The sequence below is a fragment of the Melopsittacus undulatus genome, chromosome 9 (assembly GCF_012275295.1).
Source record: "Melopsittacus undulatus isolate bMelUnd1 chromosome 9, bMelUnd1.mat.Z, whole genome shotgun sequence".
Classification (NCBI taxonomy): Eukaryota; Metazoa; Chordata; class Aves; order Psittaciformes; family Psittaculidae; genus Melopsittacus; species Melopsittacus undulatus.
In genome coordinates, this window is record NC_047535.1 from 11,308,715 (window position 1) to 11,335,903 (window position 27,189).

A 27,189-nucleotide genomic window follows, 5' to 3' on the forward strand; every position below is an offset into this window, starting at 1 on the left:
CATGTTTTGAGGGTGTTTTTGTTCAAGGTTTTTTCCAGCCAGGTGGAGGAGGGGAGTCCGGGAGGAAGGAGAGACAGGACACCTGACCCAGGCTAGTCAATGAGGTATTCCATACCATAGCACGTGATGCCCAGGATGCATACTGGGAAAGAGAAAGCTGGAGGGGTAGAGCTCTGGAGAGGAAAATGGAGGAGGGAGCACGCGGTGCTCAGCCGGGCAGGGTGGAGTGAGTTATGGGTCGGTGGCTGGTGGGGTGTTGTATTCTCTTCACTTGTTGTTTGCTGTATCAGTATTATTTGTAGTGGTAATGGCAGTGGTGATTCTATGTTATGCCTTATCAATTAAACTGTTCTTACCTCAATCCGTGGGGGCTACATTCTTTGGATTTTCCTTCCTAACTCTCCGGGAGTTGGGGGACTTGGTTTAAACCACGACAACAGGTCAACACAGGCCATGGCTGTGAGTCACAACTTCCTCACTTTCTTGATGCCTGGGTGGGCACATTCTGCAACTTTGAGCAAACAACACTCTTCTCTGGACTACCCTCTGAAGCATTTATGGGGGCTCTGATATCCCAGTTTTCCCCTTTTGGTCTCTCAAGCCAACCGGTCAATGAAGGAAGTCATTAGGATCCCATAAACATCCCTTAAGAAGACTTCAGCAACAGGAGGTGCGCTTGGGACTCTGGCTTAAATGACATTCAGCAAGACACTGGGTCTTGCTGCCCACCAGAGACACTCTCCATTACCTCTGTCAGGACATCTGGTTACCACACGGCCAACAATTTCCGGAGTGGGACATGAGCCAGGACAGCACAGGATGGAGGTGCCAGGCTGCACCTCAGCCCCTGTAAGGCATGGTTACAAGAGTCATTGAGCAGATGGGGGCAGAGGAGGCTCTGACAGACTGTGCATGTGGAAGGAAAAGGGAATTGAGTGCAGCACAGAGCCTGCAATCTTTACCACACATTACCAGCTAGAGTTGGGAGTTGCTCTGATGTCAGGACATGATGCTGGTGTCTTGCATACATGCAGAAAGTATGTGCCTGTCCAGAGGTTGCAAGGCGCCTGTGTGGGAAAGAAGCTAATGCATGAACCAAAATTAAGATGCCATGAGCACATGGAAACTACGCTATGCCACATGGAGTGCCCACCCAGTGCACACACAGTAAATCCAAGAGGCAAATCAGGCAGACTATTCCCCTTGGAGAGGGGCAGTGGCATGTATGAATAATGACTTAAGGTACTCTAGACAGGGGCAAAGAGATGCAAGAGCCTTCCCTAATAATCAGGACATGCTGTGCATGGTCAGAGAGAACACACTAAAACCAGACGTGCTGTGAATTTGCAGAGGTAACCCTTAATGAGAGCAGTAGATCACGACACTGTGCATGCAGAGAGAGGCTGTAATGCTGCATAGGGGCAGTAAATCACAGTGCAGTGTACATGTGCAGCAAGTCTACCCCATACAGGAGCAGTGAGAGAGGACACATGCAGGGAGCCCATTGATCCCACAAGGCAAAGATAAGGACTTGCAGTGCACTGCCATTTAATGGAGAACAATTCAGTATGCACACTTTTATCCTCGAAATTAAAAGAAAGACTTGTAGCTGTGCAGGTCATCAAACTGAGTAAGATATGAAGGACAGAGAATGCCTGAGGCACAACCACCAGATAAGGACATACTTTGAATGCATGAGATGAGGGTCAACCAGGAGGTGCTGCAGGAGATTGGAGAAAAAAGGACCAAGGTCACCTCACTGTGAAAGGACAAGATTTAGGATAACCTGGATATAGCTCAAATAGCAAACAAATGCAGCAAATGTGCCTTCCACGTCCAAGAAAGTGAAAAGAGATATTAAAACATATCTAGACATTCATACCTTTAAAAGAGTGTTTTGAAGGAGATCCAGCTTCAAGATAGGAGGGGAACTGGAAACAGAATTTATCACAGATACCTTGTCTTAGTGTAGCATAATGATTTTACTTTGATAATTAACTTAGACAAGGTGATGCAGTGTATTTAGGCTGGTTAGATTTAAGGAAAAAGTTTTATTTGTACCCAGTACAAACAGTCCCTAATGCTGGAAGTCAGAGGTATGGATATAGCAGAGGAAGCAGCTAATCAAGTAAATGATGGGTTGTGTCAAAAAGGGTGTCCCTTGCTCTCTCTAGCATGGTTCCTCCACCCTAGTCTTGGGATGACCCCACTAATGTTAATAGCAAGCAGTGCAGGGCTCGGAGTGTGGAGTTGTCATGCCTGAGATGCATTTTCAGCAGGGAAACAGACACATTACTATGAAGGCACTGGGAAGATCTCACCCAGCGTATCTGCCCAAGCATGCTGTTCTGGAGACATGCCTGCAAAATTGTGCAAGGAAAAGGAGAAAACTGCTAACAAGTGTAGACTGAAAATTTGGTGGAGGCATGGATGTTTTGGGACAATTTTCAAACAGAGTAACATGAGCAAGTAATGGGCTTAAGACAATGCTGGGGAAGTATATGAAAGGGACTGAGCTTGAGTGGTCACTGAGTTAAGGACTGAAACTTGCCTCTTCTGTCAAACATATTGCTCTTTACAAGATTTAAAAGGAGGCATTCAGTTGGTCTGTGTGTGCCACATGCATGCATGTGCTCTGTATGTGCTGCACTGCACATTTTGCTGGTAGCCTGCAGGGATCAGGAACAAATTTCTTTCCTCTGCTATAAACTTCTGCAGCTGGACTGTTGGGTTATTTAATCCTCCTGCAGATTGCTGTGCTTGGAGACAGAATAGAGGGCACTCTGTTTTCAGTGATATACAAGCAACTTAGGCATCACTGCTAGGGCTGGGGTTTTAAACTAATCACGAGGCATGGGCTCAAGGGAACTTCCAGGGCAGAGAGGCAGTAAGGGTGCATGGATCTGAGGGTTTTACCCAGTCTAAGTATCAGTTACTGGTGATGCTCTCCAGCCCACGTGGTGTTCAGGAACCTTGATGGCTTGTGCTAGGGTGGGTGATGAGGCTGATGATGCTAAGTAAAGTGGTTCATTTCCAGAAGGTGAAAGACATAATGGACGAGGTTTCAGCAAACACATCCCAGCTTCCAAGGAGGGTAAGCTCAAATTCTGCCCTGAATCAGCCTTTCATCCCTCTTGGTTGCCTTCTGGCAAGACTACATCTTTTGGCCAGTGAAGTTCTGTGCAGGAGTTAAGTGGAGCCCCAAGCTGGCCCACAACCAGGCAAAGCAGCACAGGGCTAAGGGGTCATGTCAGCCCAGCCTTCACTGCCATATGAGAGCATGCTCCCAGCAGTGCTAATCCAATTACGAAACAAACTTCCTTCCTTCATCACCAGGGCCTGCAGAATACTAAAACAGCTCTTGATTGTGGAAGGCTTAGCAAGGGATTAGAGATCAACCGATGAATGGCAGAGCTCTTTTACTTGCAGGGGGGAGGGACAGGGAACAGGCAGCTGGGGGGACATGGGGGATTTCTAGGACAAGTGGATTGGGAATTGCTACATACAAAGGTCTCTGGTTCTTTTAATGTTCCCAGCAGGATTAACATCTAAGCCACATCAGGTTGCTCTGGACCCTGTCTGTCCTGGGGATTAACATCCTCGTGAATGGGGATCCCACCCATCACCTCTGTAGCCCTGCCACATGGCTGCCCTCAACCACCCCATTCCTATACATCACCCCAGTTAGGGGATGGCAAACGTAGCACTAAACTACCCTTGCAGGAGAGATTCAATTCAAATTTTCTGGTCAGTTCCCACTGCAAACAGAAGATGAACCAGCCAGATCCAGAGTCATATACTTTATGTGGAAACTCAAAATGACGCCTCCTGGATCCAAACAGGACACATGATCTGCTTGGATCTGCCCCATAATGTCCATCCCCTGTCCCTGTGTCAGGGCTGGCTCTTTGCTATGGCTCCGCATCCTGTACCTTGCTCCTACATCTTTCTTGTTGGACCTCCCCCATCATGAGGGCCCTCGTGGAGCTGGAGGCTCCACTGGGCTGGAGGCATTGCCCTCAGGTTGCAGTGAATTTGCAGCCCTCTATCGCTGGTGTCCAGTCTCCCCTCATAATGCTATGAAGAGGAGAAAAACCCTAGCTAGGCTTAGGGCAGTTCTGCTTCTCAAAAAATACCCCTCTTGACACTGGTCAGCACTAACACTGCTTGCAGCAGGAGGGTAGACTAGAGACTTCCTAAGGTCTCTTCCATCCCAAGTTATAGGAGTGCAACTAGGTCAAAGGAAGTGGTTATTTCCCTTTATTTGGCACTTGTGAGGTCACATCTGGATACTGTGTCCAGTTCTGGACCCCAAATACAATAAGAGTCCTGCAGAGGGCCATTAGGATAGCCAGGGCTGGACAATGTGTTGTGCAAGGAGATGCTTGAGTTGGGCTTCTTTAGCCTGGAGAAAAAGGGGGTGAGAAGGGATGTAGTTGCCACAGCGAGGATTGAGAGCTGCTTAGCTGAATCACTTGGACATGAAGCCCAGGTCCAGAGCAGTGACTGTTTCTGGAGAGCTGATGAAACACACGCAGGTCTCATGCCTCTTAGTGCTCGGCCTGGATGTCCCCGAGATGGAGCTAGAGTGCTTGGACAGGATTTCACTGTAAAGCCGTGAGTGCACTGATACAACCAGCACTGGCTGCTAGGCAGTTTGCTCACTACTACGGTTTCTCCAGAGAAAGAACCAGAATATGGGGAGGCTCTCACGTGCCTATGTTCCCCAGCTGCATGGACCCAAGCAGCCTCTGCTTTCCCAGCTGCAGCCACAGAGAAGGCAGAGTATCCCCCATGATGAGATCTGTGCTGGAGTCATCAGGGCACAGCAGGGCTGCTAAGAGCCCTTGAGACCTTTAAATACAGCAAGGGCATCCAAGAGCATCTCTGAAGATTTCTGCATCTCTGGCCCTTTCTGCGGGCTCTGGTGTGGCACTGCCAGGACAAAAACCCTCCAGTGCTGCCTCCGTCCCTGCTAGACAAGATGCCTTCCAGGGATGGAGAGAGTCAGCCAAGCAGGGCTGTAAGGAGACACCAGGCGCCTGATGAGCTCAAACTGCTGCCTTTTAAGGAGTGGCGGAGGCTGAGGTATCCTGGAACAAATCACCAGTTTCTGCATGCTCCAAACCGTGGTGTGCACTCACAGACCACATTGGCCATGCTCAATGGTCCCCACAGCAGCTCAAAGCCATGCTGGGCAGCCAGGGCAGCGATCCCTAGCTACAGATTGAGCTGGAAAACCCTGGAGCCCTGGACAGTAAGTAGAACGGGGACCCATGCAAGGTCCCCATGGCCCCATTGACCACCTCCACCCCCCTCAGCAGGACCAGCTTTTTTCTGGGAACAGGCGGTGGGGAGGATGATGCTTTTTCGCAAAGCCTTCATCAAACCACTGTTGATGCATCATCACCAATGCCCCAAGCACTTTGCTCTGCTGATGCAAAAGGTTTTGCTGGTCCAGCAGCAAATTTGCTGTTGTCATTCTCTGCTGAGCACAGCAAGACCACTAAGGGACTGGAGAAAGGAAACACACTGCAGGGGAGGAACAGTGAGACTGAGCTTAGTCTGAAGCATGGATGGAGGAAATGTGTGTAGGTACAGCAGCAAGCAACACCAGGAACAAGGTTAAAAGGCAAGGTATGCATTAAATGCTACAGAGCATCACACATAGCTTCAGCCAAATGAAGAAAAGAAGCAAGCTAGCCCAAAGACAAGGTAACAGGAAGACAAAGAACAAGACTGGGGCCAGTATATACCCAGAGGAGGAGAATGGGAGATCTGTGAATTCAGGGATTTTGCCTAAGACTTACGAAGGGTGAAGGAAAACGAGGAGGCAAAAAGATCCCAAAAAGCACCCCCTTCTACAGGGAATAACAGGCAAGTCCACAAGTCCACTTTTGCTACCCACAAAGTGTCCCAAAGACATAGCAAGGACATTACCACCAGCTTCCCATGTTCCCTGTGTTACAGATGAGTAAGCTGGCTGGACCGCTCAGGTTCACAGGTTTCAAGACTCGTGCGTGCAAGAGTGAAGGAAAAAGCAATTCACTTCAAGCTTTTATATAATAAAATACCCCTTCCCGCCATTTTGATACACCAACCCCCCCACTTAGGGTGGTGGGATGCATGGAGCAGGAGGTGAGCATGCACCACTTTATTAGGCAGCGGTGCTGCACGCCTAGCTGAGAGCAGTCACTATGTACATTTGGCAGAGGATGGCAGAGTGCTGAGCACAGTGTGGGGGGTGGCAGGGACAGCCTGCCCAGCCTGCCATGTCTCACTATTCCTGTCAGGCTTGTCCCTGCCAGCCTTCTTGCCTTCTGGCGTATTCTGTCTCCCATGGGTAGAGCCAGGCACCCTGATGGTGGCACTTCATGTCTGCTACCAGTTGATTTCTCTCCCTTTTCCAACACATAACCCCCCTCCCTTGCCTCTCCAAGGCCCCAGCTCTAGTGCTAATGTCTTGAGCTCTGCCTGGAGGTAGGCAAGGGCAGTGGACAGCCAGCGAGCCCCTCTCAGCTCCTCAGGCACGGGTTCCCCCCAGCGCCATCCCAGCTGGCAAACCAGTGCGCATGAGCCCCCCAAGGGAGCAGGACGAAGGGTCCAGCTGCAGCAATCCCCAACAGCGCTGGCTGTCCCCAGCAAGCTGCTTGTGAGCTGCTGGTCCAGAGCCGGTGGTCAGTGTGACTGCGCTTGGCCCTGCACATGGACCAGTTTCAGATGCACCCAGCCTGGAGCCTGGTTCATGGATGGTGAGTACTATAGGGTACGGATAGCCACCGGGTAGAGCAAGGACATGTGCTCAGCCCCCTTGATGGGCAGCTTGCGGCTCGCATAGTGATGAATGATCTCTGGCACGCTGTCGAAGGGTGGGCTATGCTGACCCAGCACATACTTGTTCTCTTGGGTCCGAGACAGTTTCATGTGCATGAAGCCCTGGCTGCTCCTGCAAGGAGACATGAAGGCAGGGTTAGGGGTGTAGCTGGTCCCAGCCTCCCATCAACTCCTGACATCTCCCCCACCCTGAAACAGGCAACCCAACCATGGCCCTGCCCACACCATCTTGCTCTTGCCCAACCCCACACAAAGCCCACAACATGAGGAGAGGTCACAGCTGTTTGCCCCCAAGGGAGCACGGCCATGCAGAGGGGTGTGAGGGTTTGATCCAGGGACAAGAACAGTGCCGAGGCTGGGGTAGGCATATGGAGGCAGAAGCAGCTGGGACTCTCACTGCAGGGTGACGTAGGACAGCAGCTTCTGCCACTCGCATGTGGCAAAGCCCCTTTTGCAACTGCCAAGGCTCACACAGGGGGACTTCAGCTCACCTATCTCCAGCCCCACCATGGCAAAACAGGATTCCCTCCTTCGGCCCACAGCATGTTGGACCCCATCCGCCTCAATGCCAACACTGAGGACTCCATAGAACCCACTCAGTGTAGTGAGGCCATTTCCTGGCATAGCACAGGCACTGAGCCATGTGAGGCTGTGCAGTTAAATCCTGCCATGAGCACTGATTCCAAGTGACGGGCTAATGGCCCTGTTGCTATTAATTTGCGTCTCTGAGGAGAGCCACAGCCTGTCTGCAGTGTCTGGAATGCACATTAAGGCAAAATATTGATGACTTAAAAGCAGACAGGACCTCATCAGCAATGCTGAGCAGCCTCCAGCACTGTGCAGGCCAGTCCCTTCCCCCCAGCTGGAGTCTGTACCCATAATGGACAGCCTGGGTGCATTAGCAGAATGGGTTTGCAATCCATTTAGAGCTGAGAGGCAAGGAGCCAGCCCCACGGGAGAGCAGAGATGCAGCCCCCTGCCAGGAGCCAAGGAAAAGCAATAGCTGGCCGCATCCTGCATCCCAGTGACAGGGTGCAGGGAAGAGCTGTGGGGCTGCCCCATGAGTGGCACCTGTGAAGGTGCACCTGCACACACACATATGGTTGCAGCGCTAACACATGGAGCTGCCCATGGATGCTGCCCTCAGCACTGCACTGTCTGCAGGGAGACCCGGCCTTTGTCTGTGCTGGCAGGTGAGGGGGTGCAGGAGCCTCGTGCTGGGTCAGTGCTGGTCTGGAGCTGGAGCACTGCCACACTGATCCAGAGAGGTGATGCTGGTTGTGTTTCCTCCAGAGGTCTTTGTCACAAGCTCAGGGATGCAACGTAGATCAGACCCCTGGAGACATGGCTGAGGGAGCATACTGCAAACCCGACAGGCTTGGAGAAAGTAGCAGGGGTGGGAGAAAGACAAGGGGCAGCCACTCTTCTTGCCGAGCACCTTACAAACATGAGAAAGGACCTTTGCAGTGTGGCTCAGCCACTCTCACGGACGTGCGATCCAGGAGGGATTAATTCTCCAAGTGTTTCAGGCATTTACACTACAACCCTGTCCACAACAGGCAATGTGGGGCTGCCCAGCCTGGACCAGCCAGGAGTGTCATGGCAGGGCTAAATCCTTCCGGCAACCTGACACACTATGGGTACAGCATTCCTACTGCTCTCTCTTGTGCATATTTTCCTTTAAAGCAGCACAGAAGGGCTTTAGGCCAGCATGGGAGTTCTCTTTCAGACCGTATCCTATGCTGCACCTCCTTCCTCAGAAAAAAAAAAAAATAGAAAGAGATGCAGACAGCCAGCTTACAGGTATATAAAAAGCATCCCAGAGGATCTTCCTTGAACAGGCTCTATAGAGAAAGGTAGTGGAGTAAAAATAATGTTCTTGGGGCTGTGGGCTCACTGCACTCACAGCTGATGGACAGGTAATGCCCGAGCAGGTCCTGGATGTGCTGCAGTCTCCTCTGGGGAGGATGGACACCGCTGCAAGGCCATGTCCTAGACATGCATGCTGTCTGAGAACACGATTTGGCCCTTTTTGTCACAAGGCCGACAAAACCCAAAGAAATGCATGACTGGCTTGTAGCGAGTTGATGAAAAGGGACACCCATGCTGGTGAGGGAGGAAGCCCCATCAACCACCAAATGCCACCACACATGCTGGCCTATGCCACCCACAAAGTGATGGCCAAGAGGACTTCTTGCAGCCTCGAATATGAGCCAGCCAGCAGAAGCTGTTGCTTCAATATTGCTTCAAAATTGCTCACAAGCCATAGCAAGGAACAAATATTGAGAAAATTAAAACATCAGTACAAATTCTGACAAAAAAGGAGGGAGCCATTGTTTGATCCAAAAACTAGAACTGCAGAAGGAAGAAAGAGTATTTCCCAGCTCAGTTTTGGCCCTGGCTTGGTGCTGAAGGCAGAAATAAAAGGGTAGGAAAAGACAGAGAGACAGAGCAATCTAATTCACAATTGTGTCACTGGGAAATAAACAGGAGGCTGAAACCACCAGGGAGCAATGCAGGTACAGCGAGCACTGAGGAAACTTAAAATATATTGAGAAAAGCCTAGGAGTATGTGGCTTGCTGTTGGGCAGGGATGACTGAAGTGCTCAATAAATACTTTTTTCACATCTGCCTGGAAGAGCTAAAATAGTCATCCAGCAGAAGGGCAAGATGGCATCTGATAATCTATCATCATTTCAGGACAGGTATCAGCTTTCATTTCACACCCCAAGAGTCACAAAAGAGCTGAAGAGCTATGGGCAGCTCCCCTCTTCCTCAGCAGGACACATGCAGTGACGTTCTTGCAGTTTTGGTGCTCAGGGAACCTGGAAAACTTAGGGAGGATGCAAAGATACTCCCAAAAAACCAAGCAGAAACCAAGCTCTCTCTCTCTATATATATATATGTATATATATATGTATGTATAAAATGTGAGGGGTGAGGTTTTCCTCATGGGAAACCAGAGCAAGGTAATTCCCTCTCTACAGTGCTGCTGAGCAACAGCTTCAATGATTACGTGGGCTGGGGAGGCAGGGATGGGTACCTGCATCTCATGAACAGATCACACAAACTTTCTTTTCTCATTAAAATAAGCTAAAAAAAAACACCAAAAAAACAAGAGGGTAACAAGCCAGAGCTGGAAGCTGTAACCAGACACATTCAAGTGAGCAGTGAGGCACATAATTGTATCTGTTTGAGGGATTACTAGCACTGCCAAGGGAAGAGCAGTGTGCCTCCAGATCCTCAAGCCCTTCCCAAGACATACTTTTGCCAGACACCAAACCAGAAGCCTGTGACACACCACAGAGAAGTGCAGACTTTGTATTCCAGCCATTTCTGACCACGCTGTGGTCATCTCAGTCACCCCATCAGCACAGGCATATGTTTGCATGGGGCACCCAACCATGAAGGTTCACCTACGTCACCAAGTCACCTCTGCCATGGGCCCACCACCCCCCAGCCTCGTCTGGGCTCACTCACTTCAAGGAGAGGGAGAAGTCATTCTTGCTGGTCTCACTGTTGCGCACCAAGTAGCTGGCCTCCTTGCACAGCCTCAGCAGAGTCTCTGCATCCGTCCGGCTGATGGCCCCATGGTACCAGCTGAAGGTTGAAGAGGAACCAGATGTGCCAGGCAGAACAGACACCCCAGGAAGGGCCTTGCCCTGGGGCAGCAGCAATTCAGCACTGCTGGAACCTCCACAGGGACAGCAGCCACTGTTTAGGAGGGGGGATGGGGGTGGCATCACTGGGGATGGGGGACAAGGGGCAGGGATTCCACCAGGCAGCTCAGGGGGGTTCAGGAGGCACATGGGGACACCACAACTGCAGGATGGGCAGCACAGACAAACAGACAGAAAGGTGAGGCCAGGGAAAAAGGAACAGGTCTGCCCCGGGGCTCAGCATGGTTCAGCCACAAGGATCCTGGAGCAATGGCCCAGAGCAGGAAGGACTCACCACTGGCTCTCCAGGGGCAGGGCAGGGTCAATCCTCTCCCCAACAAAGGGGCCAGGCTCGGCGATGAGCATCTTCGTGCTTTTTAAACTGCTGGAGCCATGCCTCAGGGCAGCCCTGGCCTTCTCCTCCCTGCAGGGTGAGGTGCGACCATACCCCAGCCCCTCCGGTGGACCTACAAGACAGACACATGTCATACCAGCAGTGGGGATCAGCAGACAGGCTGGGCTCACAGCTTTCCCCATGTGGACAGAGTCAGCAGAAAGAGCCAGAGCCACATCACACCATGCGGGGACACATTGCACTGCCCTGTCCCCTTGTCCTAAGCAAGGGAGGGCAGGGCAGAGCAGCTATTGGACTGCTGTTCACTGCAGTGCTACAAGATAGACAAGGCTGAGTCCCTGCCATGTCAGGACTGAGGTTCTCACAGCACCTGAGCCCCTGGAAATTATTTTCCAGGCAAGTCTCAAAAGCTTTTTCCTTTTTTTCAAAATGAAGGCCACAGAGATGCTGCGAGGGCTGGAGCAGCTCTGCTCTGGAGCCAGGCTGAAAGAGCTCAGATGGAGACCTTAGAGCAGCTCCTGTGCCTAAAGGGGCTACAGGAAACCTGGAGAGGGGCTTGGGACAAGGGCCTGTAGGGACAGGCCAAGGGGAATGGCTTTAACCTGCCAGAACAGGGGAGACTGAGAAGAGCTCTTAGGCAGAAGCTCTTCCCTGTGAGGGTGCTGAGGCGCTGGCACAGGGTGCCCCGAGAAGCTGTGGCTGCCCCATCCCTGGCAGTGTTCAAGGCCAGGTTGGACACAGGGGCTTGGAGCAAGCTGCTCCAGTGGAAGGTGTCCCCGCAGCAGGGCGTTGGGACTGGATGAATTTTAAGGTGCTTTCAACCCAAACCATTCAACGATTCTTTGAAATGCAGTCAGAGATTCACTAGTTGCGGCAGATTTACGCGAGAAGCAGTAAGGAGAGGCTCTCCAAGCTTGGGGAAAAACAAACAAACAAAAAGGAGGAGTGGGTAGATGAAGCTGGAGAGGTCAGTCTGTTTGGAAATGATGGACACATTTCTACTGGCACAAGTAAATCTCCTGGGGTGAAAAATATAATTCCCCAAGGAATGAAGGGGACATTTTGACTGCAAGGTGCCTTCCCAGTGCAGCTGCCTGCCCAGCACTGGCCCAGCCACAGGCCCTCCTACGCCAACAAGGTGCAATGGCCTGGTGAGCAGCAGGGGATTAACTGAGATGTGCCCCAGGGACCCAGCTTCCCATTGACTGTTATTTCCGTGTGGGATGATTTCAACATTAACAGTATTGTTTCTCCCTCCTCCAGAGAGTTCATTATTGCTCCCCTACAGCACAAGCCCCCTCACACAAATGACTTATCGATCAGGCAGAGCTGCCTTGACGCAAGGTTGCCAGTGGCTGGTGCATGAAGGCACAGTCTCTATCTGGAGGTAGCTGAGCTCAGGCACCACAGCTCCCAGGAAAAGAGGGATGTTCCAGGCTGGCAGCTTCCCCCTCCTGATGCTCCCTGGCTGCTCAAGGTGGAGGCAAAACCATAGGATGATGAGGCCACACTGCTGCAGGCCAGAGGCAAAAGATTACCCTGGGAGGGATGTTCTTTTTAGCAGGGCATCCTCTACAGTGGCTATCTGAGGGAAACCTTGTTTGGGCCCTGCACAGGTCAGCAGCTCATCAGCTTCCCAGCAACAAGGAGAAAAGAAGGCAGCTGAAAGCAAACCCAGCCAAAAGACTCTGCAACTTAGCATGGCTTAAAATCCCCACAGAAAGAGCTTGGGAAAGAGGTGCCCAGCATCAGGGCTTGACAAGCCCTGCCTCTGCAATGGTCTGGCTTTTCACTGGCCAGGCTTACCTTTGTACATAACATCCAGGCTTCAATTTAAACTCATCACCCTAAAAATTGGGGCAATCATTAAAAAGCCAGAAAATCAAACCAGCAAAGTGTGCTGGCGGCACAGAGTCATCATGTTAAGGACTCAGAAGAAATGCATCGCACCTGTCAGAGAGAGGCAGAGGCATGTGCACGATTAAACAGGACATTAAAAACAAGCCCCTAGGAGTAAGATGATACCCTTCAAGAAGTTCAAGTCACCCCCAGAAAGGGAAAGTAGAAAATGAGGCAAAACTCTGACAAGATAAACATAACACAACAAAGCAAGTTGGGGTGGGGGAGGGAGGAAAGGGAAATACTTTGTTGCTAAAATCAGGTAAAATGTCAAACGAATGTGTTCATCAGGAGCAGATGTGTGTCAGAGTGACTGCAGGGATAATAAACGACAGGGGAAGAGAAGAGGCTGAGGAGCAAAGAAATTATTTTTTCTTGACACTTGCATTCAATGCAGGAAGATCAGGAAGTTTCCCCTCTGCCAAGACCTCTCTCTTTTGGGACTGATCTCAGTCTGTAGCATCACTGCAGGTTTGGCTCAGAGCCCCACAGCAGAGTAGCCGCATCACTCTTGAAGTCTCACTATGATCAGCAGCAGAATCAGCTGTCACATGCAACCTCATGCTCAAACGCACCTTGGAGACACCAAAAGCCACACTGTTTTTTCTCCAGAAGCAATGCAGAAACCTGAGTAACTGCAGATAAGGAAATCAGCCATCTGCAGCTGGCATGTCACAGTGTCTACCAGGAGCTGTGTTAGCGAAACACACGCAGACATGGCATGCTGGGGTGCAGAGGAAAAGACGTGTATCACAGGTCCACCACAAGAGCAGCAGCCCAACCCCAAAAGTCTGTGTGGTTTTCAACAAAGCTCCCACCTAATGCTCTTGGCAAAACCCTAATCCACATTCACCACAGCACAAGAGCAACGTCCTTAAAATTTTAATAGGTTAAAAGAGAAGCAGCAATATTTGGCTTTTGTAAGCCAGGCTGCCAGCAGAGTACAGGGGAGGATATATAGGGGCAGCTCTGCTACTGACGCACACAAAAAAGGTTTCACAACAAGACAAACCTGAGATGACGGAGCATACCTGGGAGATATAGCTGTTCAGGATAGAAAAAATGAGAGTGAAGAATCCAGAAGGACCTTCTGTCACTGAGCAGCAAGGTAATAACACAGTGGAGGAAACTGAGCAGAAGTAAATGACAAAGTGAGGCTCAAGGGTAAAAACAACCTCAACTTCAGTGGCTGGATCTGAATTAGCTGCTACCACACCTTTAAGGGATGCGGATATTAAGAGTCACAGGAAAACATCAGCTACATGCTCACAGCAGTTGTCAAAAAGACTGTAAAAGCAGCCATCAAACACTGGGAATTTGGAGGCAAGGAGAATAGAAGGTAGTAACTCTGCCACCAAATAATGCCCTGGTACAGCCTGACCACTGCGTGTAAAGTGGCATCATGGAGCTAGAGAAGACACAGAAGAGGCAAGGACAAATGTCTGGCATCCAGCACAGGACAACTGAACAGGGCAGGAGGAGCTGGGGGAAGGCGGAGGAGGAAGGTGGGTGTCTGGCAGTAGCGCAGGCAGCAGACAGAGCTCTGCCAGGTCTGGGCAAGATCAAAGAGTTGCAGCATCTCGGTCATGGAGAGCACCAGACAGTCCCCCTGGATAACCCACTGTCACCCAAAACCCACCATTGGTGTCTTCGTAGCCGGGCTGGCCATGCTGCGGAGGGACAGAGGCACCAGCCTCACTGTCCGCGGGGCTTTCACTGCTGTCGAGCTGTCCCACTGGCGGTGGCCATGGCAGGTCTTTAATGACCTTGATTTCAACTGGATGGGGGGAGAGGGGGATTAGCAGGAGAAGAGAGAAAGAAAAGAGTTTAGAAAAAAAACCATCACCAACACCAGGCCCATGGAGAAGGAGTGCAGTTGTTGGGGGAAAGACCTGTTATCCTGGGTTCAGCTGTAGCAGTCATTTTTCTCCTTCTTAGTAACTGGTGCAGTGCTGTGGTTTTGGCTTTAGTCTGAGAACAACACTGATAACACACTGATGTTTTTAGTTGTTGCTAAGCGATGTTTAGCCTGATCAAGGACTTTTCAGCCTCATGATCTGCCAGTGAGGAGGGGCACAGGAAGCCAGGAGGAAGCAGAGACAGGACATCTGGCCCAAACTAGCCAAAGGGGTATTCCATACCACAGCACGTCATGCTCAGTATAGAAACTGGGGGGAGTTATCTGAAAGGCCCAGATCACTGCTTGGGTCAGGCTGGGTATCAGTTGGCGGGTGGTAAGCAACTGCATTGGGCATCACTTGTGTTTATTGTTTTCTTTTTCCCCTTTCAGTTTTATATTCCCCCCCTTGTTACTTCCCTTATTAATAGCAGTGGTTTTGTGTTATACCTTAGTTACTGGACTGTTCTTATCTCAACCCATGGTATTTACATTCTCTTGATTCTCTTCTCAATCCCTCTGGGAGCTGGCGGGGAAGAAGGGAGGGAGTGAGAGAGCAGCTGCATGGTTTTGGGTTACTAGCTGGGCTTAAACCATGGCACCTGTGGACTAAATTCCTGGGAGCTCTATGCCAGCTTGGTCGTCCCTTCTTATCCACAGCACTGAGAAGGAACAGGCCCAACATGGGGCACACTCCTGATGGAGACACCTTGCTCTTCCATCAGATTTCCTAGCCAAACTTCTCTGGGGCAGGGGGGGAACCTGCAATCACCCCCATCCCACATACACATTCATCCAGTGGACCTTGACCAAGCATTCCATTGCCATCTGTCCTGCCCATGCATCTGTCCTGCCCCAGGTGCTTTACAACCACACCATGGGGTCCACATCCCCCTGCCAGGCACCAGTGGGTTGCTTCCTTCTGTTGGTACTAGCTGCCCATCAACAGGGGTCTTCCAGGCCCCCCAAAGGGGAAGAGGGCCAGCAGAGAGATTCTGGCACATCAAGAGAGGAGAAATGCACTGCAAGCAACAGCAGGACTTGCTCTGGCTCCAGGAAAAAACAGGCAGCAGGTCCTAATGTGGCCTAGGGCATGGCAGTCTGACTCCCTCAGGACTCAGAGCAAGCCTGAAGCACCCTGGGGGGTGGCCACATGCATCCATGTGCAAGCCAGAGCTGTGAACACTCCACCTACACACAGAGACATCAAGCAAGGCAGCTTATCTGCCCGGATCTGGAGCACAAACACCTCAGCACAAACCTAACGCAGCAGAGCACTGTGTTTCATGACGAGCCCAGTAAGCTGAATCCTCAGCACAGCGTGCCACGGTCACTGACCCTGTACCCGCTGAATGCAATGGTAAGAGTGCAATCCCACAGCATGAGTAGACGCCATGGCACAGAGACAGCAAACAGCTCACAGAGCCCAAATCCAAGAGGTGAAACAGTCCCAAGACTCCACGTCTCTCTCTGCCAGCATCTCTGCACAACACTGGCTGCTGCTGGCTCAAGCGCCTTGTGCATGCCAGCTGCAATCTAAACATACAATGCCACAATTAAAATGCATCCTAGATAAGAGTGTGGCAATTAGCCAGCACCAGCAGAGGAGCCAGCGCTAATGCCCAGCATGGATTTCCTCATTAACAAACACAAACACCATCGATCCTGCAGCACAGATAAATAGGTCAGGGGCCTGGACAATCACCTGGCGAAAGGCTCCCAGAGGATCCTCCTGCCCCAATGAAGGAAGGATTTGCTTGAGCCCAGGGTCAAACCACTCCTCTGCAATTCAAAGCTCAGGTGGGGTTAACTTGCACCAGAGGCTGTGATCAGCCAGACGGTTGAAGGGGAAACAAGAGATGGGCACTGGACAGTCTGCCAAGGCAGCTCCATCCACCACTCCACCCAGCCTGGCTCCCAGCTGAAAAGAAACAGCCTTTCCAGGTTCATGACTCCTCCCTGAACCACAGAAATGCAAAAGCCAACACTACGGAATCCCCAAAAGACAAAGGAACATCAAGGAGCGAGCTTCCCCCCCTGCAAAATGCAACGAAGCATCAGCTGCTTTACAGCTACCCCCATTTCTCATCTCCCATCTCACCTGCAAAGGCTTTGGAGATCCGCTCCTTCTTCCACTCCCAGGGCTGGTCATACTCCTCTGGTGGCCGCTCATCATCTTCTGGCAGCCGGGACTCCCTGGGCCTGGGGCAAGCTGGGCGGTCACCGTCAACATCCAGCCCTCCAAGCACAGGCTCATAGGGAGTGTCGTAGAGGTGCAGTGGCCGGGCAGGAGCCTCCCGTAAACCTTTCTGGCGGATCTCTAACAAGAGAGGAGTGAAAAGACCATGAGCTTTTTGCCCAACACACACTGGGCATGGTCCCCAGAGACCTGCTGAATGAAAGGGCTCAATTTCATCTGGGGGTAAGGTGGGGTAGGGAGCATCAGCAATGGAGGAGACTGCCCAAACCTCCAGCACGTGCCTGCTAGAAATGGATGAGCTGCTGGGCAGCTGGATCCTGAGCAGTCCACAGCACCAAGATGCCTTTTCTCCCACAGTACAACATCCCCACTGTTGGGCAGCCCCACAAAGCAGGGTCCATGGGGAGGGGCACCCTACAGCCTGATTCCCTGTGAGCAGCGAGGCCAGGTTTCTTCCCTGAACACCCAGCATGGTTAGTTTAATAAAATGCTCTTCCCTCAAACAAAAGTCTCCCACAAGCATTCCCTTCACCACTGGCTGATTTTTCCAAGAAATGCAATGGTCTGGTCCAAAAAGCTATATGAGCTTTCCAGAAACCACTCACTCCAGGAAAATCATGGAGCTGCAAAGCAAAGCCAGAGCCTGGAGCATGCAAGCAGTACAGTGACCCTGCAGCAGTAGGAGGGATGCCTTCAGGAGCACATGCTCTCCCCTCACCCGCCATAAACAAGCCGTGGCCACGACCACAGAACACAATGGCATGGTCTGACCCAGTCCAAACTGAATTAAATAGCTCCACATCCATCTTAGTTTTATGCATGATGCATCAAATGTCAGGTCTCTCCTGGCTCAGCCTGGCAGGCAGGCATTGTGGTCCTGAGGGGCAAAATTGAAGGGATAAATATTGAAGTACTTTCATTGCTGGATAACCCTTGTCAGTGGCCTCTGGCTATGGCAAGCCCACCACACATGGCTAAAGCTGAGAAAAATCTGCCTGCAATGTGGCTGTGCACCACACCACAGCAACTGTCCAGGTTTGCTTTGTCTAGGCATCACAGTGCTGTCACAGGCTGCAAGGAAGAGAGTAGAGCAGCAAGCAAATTGACATGGAAGCGACCAGGGGTGCAAAGAGTGGCCTTTGCACAGAGCCTTCCACCTTACCAGCCATCATCTTCTGGGCTTCATATGGCTCCATGTATCCATCATTTTCTGTCACCTTCTCCAGCCCTGCCTGGCTACCTGCCACCTGCGCCGCATCAAAGGGATCTGCATAGTCCTCCAGGACAGCCAGCTGAAAGAGGGAAGGTAGGAAAAGGGTTAGGGTCCTCTCTGCCTTTTCTGGGGAGGATCAGGGACCAGCTGAAGTCCCTTGAAACCTCACCATGAGCTCTGCTAGCAGCAGCCAGAGCAGCAGCACCATGGCACCCCACACAGCAGGTACTGGCAGGCGGTGGCTTTCCAGGCACTGGCACTCAGCTGTGGAAATGCTCCAGCCTTTGTCCCGAAAGCTGGAATGGAGCCAAGCAGAGCAGAAGGCAGCCCAGTCTCCTCCCTTACCATCAGCTCAGCACTGCCAGCATCATGCAGATGCCCCAGCCAGGCCCCCGCAGTGGCATGGGCATGCCAGCAGTGCCACCCCCACCATGGTGTACAGATACTCTCCCTGTGTGAAGCCACATTTCCTTGCCCAAGGCAGAGATGGGGCTCAGATCCCAGGACAGGGGTGTCAGCTGGCACTGACACAACTGGGAACTCACTGGTTATTTTCCAGGGCTCCTGCAGGCTCAATATCTTCAAAAGATATTTCTTAACAAAAGACCTAAGAACAGCCTATGGCATCTTCTCTCTCCAAGGCCCCCACAGCATCCCCATACATTTCCCAAGTAGCGTAAGATAGGGCTCCTTCAGGAGTCACCAGGAAGTAGGACCAGGAGTTTCTCAAGTGCCACATCAAAGGAAAGGCACAAAATGCCTGAGGTTTGCTCTTGCTAACAAAAAGGAGGCGATCCTGAAGTAGGGTATGAGGCATGACCCAGAGCTTGATCCTCTCCAGCAATGAAGCCACACATCTGCTCTGGCATCTCAGCAGCTTTCCAGCTTGGAGCACTCCATTGCACAACACTGCAGGCCCTGGAAAGCCTGGAGCTCTACATCCCACCTCCAGCCCCAAAGCCTGGTCCCAAAATAGGGTCAGGCAACATTTCCAGCAGGGTCCTAATGCACCCAAGCACCTTTACTTGGTCTGCTCCCCCACCAGGCTGCAATCCCCAGACTGGACCATCTGGCAAGATAGGTCTTGCCACCACAACACCAGCTATGCAGAGCTCCCACAGAAAGAACCAAATGGCCCAAGCACGGTGTGGCAGCTGCTTAATCCTACCTGGTGCCAGGGTCTGTTCTCACCACCATGCTGCCCCTGCTCCTGGCCAGCCTTGGAGACCAGAGCCACTCACTCATTCCTATCCAGCTCCCACAAGCAGCTTAAACCAAAACACTTCTTCCTCCTTCCTGTGCAAAATGGCCTACAATGGCTTCAAGAAGCAAAAGCCATCAGGAAAAGGGAACAGGAACTGGAGCTGTAAACAACTCCACACAGCCCTGAGCCTTCACATCCCTCTGAGCTGTGGAACATGGTTTCCCCCCACTCCAGCTCACCACTGTCTCCGTAAGTGTTCCTGCTCTGGGCTGGCCAATGCAGTGGGAGCTGGGATAGCTCTCCAAGGCCAGCTCCTCCATGCTGGAGCACAGGCAAGCAGCAGAGCATCATCTCCAGAGCAAAGCCTGCCAGCCAGGGCAAGTACATGGAGGGTTCAAGCATGGGAGCAATCAGATGCTCTCACCCCTCACAAGGGGAGAGATGCTGCTTGGGATACCAACCTTCCCCGGATGAGAGGAAAAGAGCAAAACCTCCCACTGGCTCTGCAGGGAGGGCCCAGGACAGGACTGGGGCTGCAGGAGCAGCCAGCCCCTGGCTTTGCAGCAGGAGACAGGAAACCTGCTCCAGCATCTGAGGGAGATGTGGCATCACTCAGGCTCTGCCAGGCACTGGGGCCACCAAATGACAACACTGAGCCCAGGGGAGCTGCAGCCGTTTGCCTGCCACCACTGGGGAGAAACCCCCCCAAGGGAAATCTAAGTCACTGGTGACTTTTACAAATGCTTGGTCACTGGGACGTAATGCTCATAGAGCAGAGAGATGAGCAACAGCAAATTCACTGCAGGAAGCCCCTCTGCTTTCTCAACACCCTTTTCCTCTGCAGCCTGCAAGATCCGAAGGGCAGATCAGTGCCTGCTGTTCCAAACAGCCTGGAGGTTCAGTGGGCACCCACGCCTTGGAAAGCTGCAAAAAGGCGTTTGCTCCATCTCAATGACATCCGCAGAGCACAGTCCCCTGCATGCTTATTCACATACCCACTGGTGCCAAGGGAGGCAGGAGCATGCGGGCAGGCATCCCAACACAGACACATGTGCTTATTATGCAAGCACCTGTGAGGTAGCACCAATGCATACCCTCTGCAAAGAACTTTTGTGGCTCCAAGAATGATGTGGAGCTTTAAAACACAGTTTGCTGACCCTCCAGGACTCAGGAAAGGATTGCCTGCTCATTCCTCCCACCCCAAGCCCAACCTGCCCACATTCAAACCTGCCATGAACATTTCCTACATGCATTTTGCTAGAGACATAGACCTGCCTTGCTGCTGACACCAGTCCTGGACCCTCCCTCTCTCTCCCCATAAATAGGGAGCAGCTTCAGACAAGACAGGGTACCAGCGAAACAGCTCAGAAGCTAAAGTACTCTTCTGCACACACACTCCCCAACCAGAGGAAGGCCCTTTCCTCAGTGCTTTGGTCTTGCTTCCCAGTGAGGGGGACACAAGCTCCAGCAAGCTCAGAGTGGTCCCCAGTCAGGTGCCTCCAGGTCTAGAAAGCAAAGGATGGTGGAGAATTCCAACACATCTCTGCTGAGACCACTAAAATTGGGTATTTTACTTGCCGGGGGTTACAGAGGCACTCAGCAATTAGACAGGCTCTACACAGCCAAGACATGTCTGCTGGACTTAGCTCAGACCCAAAGCAAATAGCTCAGATCAAGGGTATGAGTCTCTGAGCCCCTCAGGTTTGGTTGGGTTTTGCCACAGTGGCAAACTCCTCCACTATCTCAAGGATGACTCTTTGTAGGAGCAAAGTCTCCCCAGTGTAGGCTGCTAAGAATGTAAACCCATTCAGTTTTTAAATGGTCAGATATTACTGTGGAGAGCCATGGAAAAGGTGGGAAGGCAACACCTGACTGTCTTCAGAAGCACTGCATCCTCAGGATGAATAATCGAGCAAGTGAGAACAGAATCCCAGGCTCTGAGGCTGGAGGCTGCAGTTAGTGCTGGGAATGGGTGAGGGCTCTTAGGAGGCAAATGGCAGGGATCACGCAATTACTGACTGCATCCTAATGCCCTTGCATGTGCGGCCAAACTAAAGTTGCCAGGAAACTACACCTCTAACGTTTCCTAATCTGAGCACTGGACTTCATAAGCCATGCAAAGCTCTCTGCAGCAGCCACAGTGCACAGAGCACTGCCCCAGTGCAGGTGCCATGACTGCTGGCAGAGCAGCTCAGTGAGATGCCCCAGACACCCCCCGCTTTTTTTAAAGGCCAGGCATTGCCCTGCTTCACTTGCCTCCCATATCACAGAGGGAGCAGCTCACCACCCAGCTTATCACAGCGCACCATGCAGATGCTTAGGTACCAATGCTTTGCCTGCACATACACAGCACAAGCTCTATTAGATTTGAAACTATTCAGGTGCAAAGCAAAAGCCTGATATGCAAAACCACAATATCAGGGTAGCTCTTAGTGCAGACCAGTCCTTCAGAGAGCAGCCAGGCACCTGGGGCACTTGGACACATGTCCTCCTTGCACACAGGAGTTTTTCACTCATTTATCTGCTGTGGCAATGCACACCCAGATCGCTGCTGCCGTGCTGAGGCTGGCCTCAGTCTACTATTTATGCCAACAGTAAGGAAAAAAAAAAGAAAATCAAAATAACATTAAGGTGAAGGGCCACATCATCACTGGGTTTTTATGCTGCCCACCACAGAATGTGACAGTGGCTCTCCAAGATGCCACAGCAGAGCTGGAGCTCTTCACCCCATCTTGCCCTGGAGATAAAGCTTATTTGGGGTCCCCCAGGAGACTGCTGTGCTCAATGTTGGAGCTGCTCTAACTTATACAGAAACTCAGGTCATTCGCTCTGTCAGGTGCAAAATTTCCCAGTTTCATATATCTTGCACCTTGGCTTTCAGTGGACACCAAAGCCAAACCCAAAAGCAAACACAGTGCTGGCCTTCCAAAACAGGTCCGGTCCACAGCTCGCTGGGGCAGGCAGGGAGCCCAGGGCTGCACCCATGGCACGGGAGGAGGAGCGCAGGGCGGACAGCACCGCATCGCACAGGATGACTCAGTTCAGGGAGGCTCTTGCAGGAAGGACACACGCCCAGGCGCTTCCTGGCCAGCCGTTCCCACACCCTGTGGCACCGACCCTATGCACCCAGCAAAAACACCAGGGACCAGTACAGTAGGCACAAGACAAAGATGTCTCCATGTCCCAAGGCAGATTTCCAGCCCAGTCCCCAAGCATACTGCATGCCATGGGTGCAGGTGTCCCCAGACCTGGGAGGTCTCTCATCACACCTTTCCCCACTGCACCTGGTGACATTACTCGTTGCACTCAATCCAAACACAGTAGAGAAGACATCTCCAGGGTATCTGCCTCGCCATCCCTCCAGGGTATCCTCAAGCCATACAGGGCCAGCCTGTTGTCCACTGCTACAGGGAAAGCACTGCCCAGACCAAGCAGATGGAGAAGGACCTGTGCTGGTCCCCAGCATGTCCATCAAGCATTTCTAATGGAGCAGAAGCCACTGCAGAGCTCATTCTAAGTGCATCCCCTCAAGATGTTGCAGATTCCATGCAAGTCAGAAAGATGTGACTCATGCTATGACGGCAAAGTATCGCATGGCCCAGGCAAGAAGGGTGCCATTGCCAAGATTTTCCTGCCCTGTCTCCAATTCTCCAGAAAGGGCAGGACAGCTACAGTGAACACAGAGCTTCCAGGGAACATGGTCCATCCCCCAAACTCAGCACAGAGCCCACACCACAAACTACAGAGCCTCAGCCAAACCACACAATCAGGAACTGATAGCTGCTCCTTCCACTTCTGCTCATTTTCAGTCTCCCTGCCTGGAAGGGCTGCACAATTTATTAGGGTGATTTTCACTGTCAATCTTTAGCAAAAAAACTCTCTGCTCCAGTAGTCTTGCCTCTACCTAAAATTGTACTTCTCCCTTCACCTTCAGCATCACCACAACTCAAGGCCTACACCTGAGGGCTTTTCCAAGTCCCAGTCCCCACAACACATAGGGAACAGTGCCCATCACCTCTTCCTAAGAATGGGAGCATAGAACCCCCTGCCACAACCATCATTTTGGCTTAAAGAGCTCAGCAGAGGCTTCAGGCCATCTTGCCTTCCCTGCTTTAGGATAACTTGATGTCATCTCCAAGAGCAAGGGCCACAAGCATCAGCAACCCCCCAGAAGGTAATTCCATCCTCCTGAACAACCTCCAGAGGTAAATCACCATGACCCTGCAACAAGTGAAGAACCCTCCCACTGCTGAGCCCAACGTAAAGGCCAGCAGACAGAAGCTGCAAAGGGTGCTCAAGCCCAACAGAAATGCTCCTCATTGCGGAAACTCCACAGCTCCTCCAGGAATACTGTTCTAATGGACAGTTCCATGCATTATCAAATATTCCCACCTTATGTCCAGCTTTACCCAGCCTCCACAGCTCTGCCTGTGTCCATCACATACTGAAGCCCTGAAGAATTAGAACCTCCTCTCAACAGAGACACAGGAGATTAATCACCATGTACCTTGGATAACATGAGGGGTCTTCTTCGGCCTAGTGCTGTTAGCAGGATTTCCCCAAAAGTATCCCAGCTTTTGGCTTTTCTCTAAAGTTCCCAGCTTCTTCCCAGCCCCCAGACACCAGCACAGCCTGGCTGTACCGTTGCAGTACCGACTCCCTGCAGCTCCTGCTCACCCCTTTGCCTGTCACAGCCTGAGTTCTTCCTATGATCACCACCTGCTCCTGGTCCCTCTGATCCCACACCACGTCTTCCAGGGCAAAAACCATGCAGCAAACCACACATCACCACAGTGGCACCTCCGGTCCTCACTGCCCGTGCCCTCCTCCTCTGCTGTTCGCAGCGGCCAGTTTACAGGATCCTGGCTCAAAAGGGGGTTTCTGCCAGGCCCCTCCAGAAACCTCCTAAAAGCAACTGGTCAGTATTAGCAACTTTCCAGGATCCACCAGTGACAAGTTTTTCTATCCGCTTAAAATACTCCCAAGCAGTTTACCTGGTGCTCGTTTCATCATGCGACCCAGCAATACAGGACCACGGACGGGATCACTGTATCCACAATTCCCTCCACCAGCCAGATCTGCAATCCCGTCGAGTTCACTCGACAAAACCCATCTCGCAGGCGGCAGCGCCAGCGGGCTCTTGCCTTTATCTGTGCAGTCCCCGCACCAGCCTCTGCCAAGAGGCCCGACACCGACGGCCGCACCGGGTCCTTGTGCCGCTGAGTCTACCTCCATACAGGGAGCTTCTCCCCGGCTCCTGCCTCCCGCTGTGGACGTTTCTCCCGTCCTTTTCAACACTGGCAGAGCCAGCCTCCGCTTTCTCCCCTCGAGAAGCCGGCTGGGAAGGGCAGACAAAGAGGCGCTGAGGCTCCCTGACAAAGCAGCACGGCAGCTCAGGGGAGCCGGCCTTGGGCACGGGCAGGCCCTCGTAAGCGGGCAACGGGAGATCCGCACCGCTGGGCACAGAGTGGAAGGAGGCCCAGGGACACCGGCCCCAGCGTCGGAGGCCGCTGGAGACAGTCCTGTGATGAGGGGCTGGAGGTTTCACCTCTACAGAGTGCCCAGCACCGGGCTGCAGGGAAACGGCAAGACGGGAAAGGGGAAGGTGGCTGGCAGGCCCCGCGCTCCCGCGCCTCAGTAAGCGACACTTCCTGCTGAGGACCGTATCTGCCTCCCGCGGGAGCCGGAGGAGAAGCTGAGGTCGCTCGGCAGTGCCGCGGGTGTTGACGTGTGACCAGCATGTCGGTGCTACAGGACCCTAGGGGACGCGGAGCAGAAGCCCCCGCGGATCTCGGCCGTGGCTCCTCCCGCCGCAGGCTCCCAGCGTTTGGACTCCACCTGCCCTAGGGGTCCTGGCCCTGCTCCTCGCAGGGGGTGCTGAGGATCCGCCAGGGTGAACCAGAGCATCCCCCAGCCACGGGTCTGGGGCACCCCAGGGAGCGCGGCGGGGTGCCCGCGCCGGGACACTCACCTCCTGCGGTGTCTCGTCGGGCAGCTCTGGGCCGTCTGGCGGCGAGCTGGGGGCGGCGGATGTCAGTGGCGGGGGGCTGGCGGGCACCTTCTCCACCGCCTCCACCTTGATGAGCCGGTGCTTCGGCGAAACGTACCGCGGCCCGTCGGGGGCGGCGGGCGGAGGCGGCCCGCTGTAGGGGTCCTCGAAGTCTCGCTCCTTTTGCAGCCGGTAGGCCGCCACGATGTCGGGTTGGGCGGCGGCCAACGGCTCAGCGTCGCCCCCGGGCGGCGGGGGCGGCTGCGGCGGCGGCCCGGCGCGGTAGTCGGGCTTGGGCGGAGCGGGGGGCGCGGGCTTGGCGCTGCGGAAGCCCAGGTGCTCGCGGAGCCAGCGGGCCATGGTGCCCACGCACTGCGGGGCCCCTCCGGCCCCGGCCCCCGCGCCGCCGCCTCGCTCCGAGCCGGCCGCAGCTCCGCTCAGCAGCATCGGCGCTGCCGGACTGAGCGAGGCAGCGGCGGAGCCCGGGCCGGGGGGGGAGCGGGGGAGGCGGCCGGGGGAGGCGGCCAGTGCCACCTGCCGGAGCCGCCGCGCCGGCTGCTCCGAGCGGGGCTCCCCCCTCCCCCCGCGTCCGCCCCGCTGCCCCGGACCCGCTCCCCACGGCCCGTCACGGCCTCCCCACTGCCTGGCCCGGCACGGCGCGGCCCGCCTCCCCCGGGGCCCGCCCCGCACCCCCGCCGCCCGGGCCGCCTACCGTCGCGCCTGGCCCGGCCTTCCCTGGCGCTCTGGGCCGACCACCCCCACTCTCCAGGCGGCCGCTGGTGTTCGGCTTGGTCACAGGGGCTCCGCGTCCCTCCCGGGCCGCAAGGGAGAACCAAGTCTCCACGGGCAGCCCAGTCCCTCTTGCTGCGGAGACCGGAGCCCGCGGGCCTGACCCGGCCGTGGGTGCTGCCGCCGCCGCCAGCCCCTCCGGAGCATGGCTCGGCGCTGGGAGCACAGGAAAGGTGCCTGCAGTGGCACCGGGAGGAGGGACACCGGGGACGCTGCTAACGAGCCGGAGCAGTACGGGGTCCCTCGATGGCAAACCCACTGCCTAGGAGGTGTGCATGAAACCAGCCCTGTGCGGGACCCGCGGAGCAGATTGATCCCCAAAGAGTCACCAAAACACCAGGCTGACACCACGGACCTCTGCGAAAACGGTGCGGGGTGGGATTAAGCAGGGACAAGCCAGGGGAAGGTGCTTGGGAAGAAGGCTAAGCCACGGCTGGGTGTGCAGGGCCATCAGGGCAAGCGTGCAGGGCTGAGGCCCAGCACACACGGGGCCAGGACAGGAGCTAAAGGACATTACCTGGGGTACAGCCCAGACAGGGCTGGGTTTGTTGACAAGGGGACAGTGGTGATAGTTATACAGACCAGGGAAAGTAGCATTGGAAGCAGTATGTCAGAGCATGGCAGCAGAGCCCAAAGCCATCGCAGGGCAAACAGCACGCTCACAAGTGTTCTGACTGTTACTCCATCACTAGCTGCCACCACCAGTGCCCACCACCCAGGACCAGATGTTTCCCTGTGTCCTCCTAACCCCCAGCAGCCACTGTGCACTGCCCTGGCTCTAGACCTACGCCTCTGAATCCTCCACACTGCTTCCTGAGTGCACACCATTCACCCAGACCTGATCCCAACACTATGCACAGGCCAAATCTCTCAAAGATCATGGTTAGCTGTACCTGAAAGGGACAAGGCCAGAGGCAGGATGCTCAAAAAGCAGGACCACCACAGAGGTGAAGCCATGCAGAGGTATCCAGGAAGGGGGGGAGAGAGATGTCACAGTGTGGTCCTGCCTCTCTTCACACCATGATCCAGACTCCTGCCCTGCTGTGGGAATAGATGTTGGGATGTGGCTGTTGGGGTGCCTGCCACAGGGAGGAGGGGATGCCTGGAGAGAGAACTTCCCATGGTGACCACCCTTCCTTCCAGCGCCTGT

At 53.5% G+C, this 27,189-nt stretch overlaps 1 protein-coding gene across 2 annotated transcripts; it reads right to left on the reverse strand.

The window, feature by feature from the left end:
• Nucleotides 1-1,524: 1,524 nt before the first annotated feature.
• SHF (Src homology 2 domain containing F) lies at nt 1,525-25,698 on the reverse strand. 2 transcript variants are annotated; one of them, XM_034066010.1, is made up of 7 exons: nt 25,233-25,698; nt 18,007-18,136; nt 16,746-16,964; nt 14,387-14,524; nt 10,789-10,960; nt 10,315-10,434; nt 1,525-6,946 (listed from the first exon to the last, which is right to left on the reverse strand). In XM_034066010.1, exons 1-7 carry the CDS (start codon nt 25,695-25,697, stop codon nt 6,760-6,762), a joined length of 1,431 nt encoding a protein of 476 aa, XP_033921901.1. In that variant the 5' UTR covers nt 25,698; the 3' UTR covers nt 1,525-6,759. The 2 variants fall into 2 exon arrangements, with proteins under 2 accessions (XP_033921901.1, XP_030899062.2); XM_031043202.2 differs by lacking the exon at nt 14,387-14,524 and having other exon boundaries at nt 25,233-25,694.
• Between the last annotated feature and the right edge of the window lie 1,491 nt (nt 25,699-27,189).

Coding starts and splice junctions, on each gene's coding strand:
- SHF (XM_034066010.1), bottom strand. CDS start 25,697: ATGCTGCTGAGCGGAGCTGCGGCCGGCTCGGAGCGAGGCGGCGGCGCG. Junction 14,525..16,745: donor GATCTCCAAAGCCTTTGCAG/GTGAGATGGGAG, acceptor CCCCCCATCCAG/TTGAAATCAAGGTCATTAAA. Junction 10,961..14,386: donor CGGCTACGAAGACACCAATG/GTGGGTTTTGGG, acceptor TCTGTCTTGTAG/GTCCACCGGAGGGGCTGGGG.